The sequence below is a fragment of the Myotis davidii genome, unplaced genomic scaffold, assembly GCF_000327345.1.
Source record: "Myotis davidii unplaced genomic scaffold, ASM32734v1 scaffold83, whole genome shotgun sequence".
Taxonomy (NCBI): Eukaryota; Metazoa; Chordata; class Mammalia; order Chiroptera; family Vespertilionidae; genus Myotis; species Myotis davidii.
The window spans coordinates 681,112-685,318 of record NW_006294121.1 but is presented as its reverse complement, the minus strand read 5'-3'; the positions used below and the strand labels follow the sequence as shown (position 1 = coordinate 685,318).

The window sequence follows — 4,207 nt, the reverse complement described above, 5'->3', positions numbered from 1 at the left end:
CCCCCCCCCCCCCCCCCCATCTTTTGCCATGGATACATGTCTGCTAAGGAATGAAAGCTATCTAACCTAGTCTCCTCCTTCATTCCAGCTTTTAGCCAGCTGACTATCAGATATGAGGTCAAATCAGAAGAACCTTCTAGTTGAAACCAGCGTAAATTGATGACTTCCAAACTCATTAGCTAAATATATGCTTGGCATTTTAAGCCATTGAGTTTTGGGGTGGTTTGTGAAGCAATATTATTGTGATAATAAATGGCTTAAAATTTATGAATAACTAAACACACACTGATCATGGGAGTGTGCTCAAAAATTCTAAATTATGAGATGTATGATCAATACAATGCTTGGAGACTATTCAATTAAAGTTACTTCTAGGATTCCACTTCTCATATGCTCACATTTGTTTAGTTATACAGTGGGGCCTTGACTTATGAGTGTCCTGACTAACGAGTTTTTTGAGATACCATCTGTCTCTCAGCTGATTTTTTGCATTGAGTTGACAGAGTAATTTGAGTTAACGAGCTCGGACTCGGAATGAATTAAACTCGTAAGTCAAGGCCCCACTGTATATGTTTATATGAGTTTTTTTCTCATGTTTCAAATTTTACCTAAATGTTCTCTTTAAGAGGGCATCTCTGGCCATCCATCAGATGTAGATTTTACCACCCAGGTCACTCTCGATCCTATTATTTTTTCCCCTTCATCTCTTTAAAATTCATTTTTTTATTGTTGACTCAATCTTATTATTCTATATAAGACACACAAACATCTGAAATTTTTCTCCATTAGAATATACACTCTACAAGTGAAAGAACTTCATCTTCTCTTCTTTCTATCACTTGGTATCTCTAGTGTTTAGAATACTGCTTGGCACACTGGAGGTGCTAAAAAATTCTTGCTCAGTGAATGAATGAGATGGATTTTTGTGGGTTAACCTGAGGAATTGGTCCTAATATTTTGCATCGTTTTACTTTGTATCCATATAAGGAAATAAGACATTCTGTCTGCATCATTTTGACAGTGTTCCTTTCTCTTTGCTCTACGGAGAATACAAACCCTTAGTACACAATATGCAATGTTAGTAGAAGTATTAAGAACTGGGTTAATAAGACATTAGTCCGGGGGAATAGAGCAGCGCTTGAATGTTCAAGGGCAATTGCTCTTATAGCTAGTTTAGAAATAAATACAAGTTATCAGTCTTTTATCTAATTCATAATGATTCTTACTAGTATAAATAATTCTCAGAGAATAATATGAACAAAGGCCATTGATAAAGGCTAAGGTCGGGAAACGGTAAGGTTGAAATGTACAAATTTTGGTTTGTGAAAATAGTGCCTGCTAGAGATAAAGGCTACAAGAGAAAACTCATATTGATAAAAGCAATCATTGGTAAAATTTATTGTAGATAAAACCTGGATGTTGATTCAATTTTTATTGTTCAATTTATGGAAAATACTGGTCTTGAGTAAAATAATTTCAGCTAACATAAAAGGGGATCATTTGAAAGTTTTAAACATCATTGTATATTAAGCCAATCAAGAAATTAAATGGAGTCAAAGGGCATTCACTTCAGGGAATTTTTAAAAAGGAAAATCCAGTATCGGCGAGAACAATTTTATAAAAATCTTTCTGTTCATATACAAAAGGTAAAAAAAAAAGTTTTGTGGGTTAAAATTAAAATATTAACGCGTCCACTAGATCTGGCCTATATATGCGAGGCTTCTAGGATATCTGAATGAATGAGAAGTTGGCTCTCTAAAACGTGGAATTATATCATCAGCATGTGGATTTGCTCTTTTCCCTGCCTGCCTTACTCACCTCCAAAGTAAATGTCATTTGCTGGGGAAAATCACTCTCTATCAGCTCCATCTGTACTTACAGGTTACCTACCATGGAGATGACCTTTTGTCGTTTGGAATAGGATCAGAGGAGTGACATTTGGGTAGCTTGTTTGGAAGAGCCTAATGTCACCCCTTCACTGAAGAGAGCTCTCAAGCTGAAGGACATTTGAGCTCTCCATCTTCCCCTTGCAGAGCCGAGGACACTGAGGGTGGGAGTGAGGGAGTGAGGTTTCACAGCTCATTATTTAGGGTCATAGGTAATTATTACCAGATCTGATGCAAGAATCGAAATAGAAATCTTCCTTCCATCCTACCAAGCTGCGCTGCTCTATTCCCCCTGGGTTGGTTCATCTCAGATAGTTCACCCAAAACTTTGGGTTCTGACATACCCAATGTTAATGTTGAAAATACCGACTTTCTAGAAAAAGTGGTTGTATTTGCTTAATGTCTTTAAAGGCATTATAATAATCTACTTAAGAAAATATATGGAACAGACTGACAGGTGTCAGAGTGGAGGAGAGTGGGAGGGTCTGGATAAAAGAAGGCGAAGAGAGTAGCTAAAGAACATCTATGCAGAGCACATGGACACAGACAGCAGTGTGGTGAAGGCTGGGGGTGGGGTGGCGGGGCTAGGTGTAGGTGGGCAAAGGGGGGAAAATTGGAGGCATCTGTAATAGTGTCAACAACAGAAAGAAAATATGGAAGCCATATAATTTACCTAGTTCTTCGTATGCACACATGCCAGCTTACTCACTGACCTGAGAAGACACAGTCAGCATTTCCAGGACGTCAGGGATTTTTCAGGGATTTAGTCTAGCAACCCAGAAATGCAGGTATGAGAGTAGATGGCATAAATTGTTATGAAAAGGCAACTACTACAGAAAGAAGTGACAAAAATAACTAGTATATTCACTGTTCAAGGCCTGCAGACGAGCTAACGCATGGAAGAGGCGGTGCTGGGTGTGGAAGGGGCAATGGTTTTGCGCTTGTACTGGCTTGGGCTTCAGTCTTCTCTCTGGATTTAGCTGTGTGTCTGCACTCAAACTCTCTGCACCTCAGTTCCTCTCTCTATAAAATGAGGCAATAATTCCAGGTCCTGAAAGAGTTTCCGTGACATTGGAGCAAGTTCCAGTTTTAGGTGCTCCTTAACTCACTCAGTTTAGCTAGGACCAATGGGATTTCAGTTAAGGTGACAGTGTTCATCCAAGTCTCACTTCCTCTCCGGAATAAACATGCAGTTTCCTTACAAAACAACAACAACAATAACAACACACAACAATCACAACAACAAAAAACCACTTCCAACTTGTTCTGTTTTAAATAGAAATAGTGATCAAAACCACCACCTTTGGGTGAAGATAAAGTTATCAGCTACTTAGGATAACAGATGTTCAATGAGCGGCAACAAGAATGGTGATCAGGCAGCTTCCCACAGACATCAACAACGAATTCTTAAAATCTGCCTGGCAAGGGTTTTAAAACTATCTCTAGATTTGGAGATTCTTAGGGCCAAGTCAAATCGTTACCTACTGGACTACAGTGTCTCTGTCTTTCCAACCCCCCACAACCCTCTCTCTTTTTCGTTAGCTGGAGGCAGCCATGGGGTGGTCCTACTGCAAGGCAAAGGGGCGATCAGGGGATGAAGACAGGCAGCTGAGCACCCCGGAATGGGAGGGCGGTGAGGAGAGCAGGAAAGCCCACGGCCATGGCACTCACCGCGGCCCACCACCAGGAGTGCGGGATGCTGGTGAAGTTGGTGCCGGGCACATCGTGCTCCACGGAGTAGACGGCAGCGGAGAAGGAGAAGATGCCCATGGCGATGAAGAGCAGCAGGCAGCCCACCTGCTGGTAGCACTGGCGCAGGGTGAAGCCGAAGGCGCGCAGGCCGGTGGAGTGCCGCGCCAGCTTGAGGATGCGGAAGATGCGCATGAGGCGCATGACGCGCAGCACCTGGCCCACCTTGCCCACCGTCTCCAGGTCGTGCTCCCGGGAGGAGCCCTGGCCGCGCCGCTGGTCCTCGTCCGTGAAGCACTCGAGCAGCAGCTGCAGGTAGAGCGGCAGGATGGCCACCAGGTCCACCAGGTTGAGGGCGCTGCGCGCGAAGCGGCGCAGGTCGGGCGTGGAGGCCAGGCGCAGCAGGAACTCGAGCGTGAAGAAGGCGATGCACAGCACCTCCACGTGCTCCAGCACCGCCCAGCGGCCGCCCTCCGCCCGCTGGTGCATCTCCTCCACCGTGTTGAGGGCCAGCGCCACGATGGAGACGAGCACGAAGAGGCTGGAGGCCACCCCGATGGCCTTGGCGGCCGCGGACGAGAAGGGCTTCTCCATGAGGTTCCAGAGGCGCTGGCGCTGCGGCCCGCAGAAGC

At 44.4% G+C, this 4,207-nt stretch overlaps 1 protein-coding gene across 1 annotated transcript in view; it reads right to left on the bottom strand.

Annotated features, from left to right (window-relative positions):
- KCNV2 (potassium voltage-gated channel modifier subfamily V member 2) overlaps nt 1-4,207 on the bottom strand; it is a 12,545-nt gene that overhangs the window by 7,517 nt on the left and 821 nt on the right. Inside the window, 1 exon segment of the mRNA XM_006768236.2 lies at nt 3,558-4,207. This exon segment is cut by the window's right edge and continues 17 nt beyond it. Within this exon segment, the coding sequence (XP_006768299.1) occupies nt 3,558-4,207 (650 nt within the window).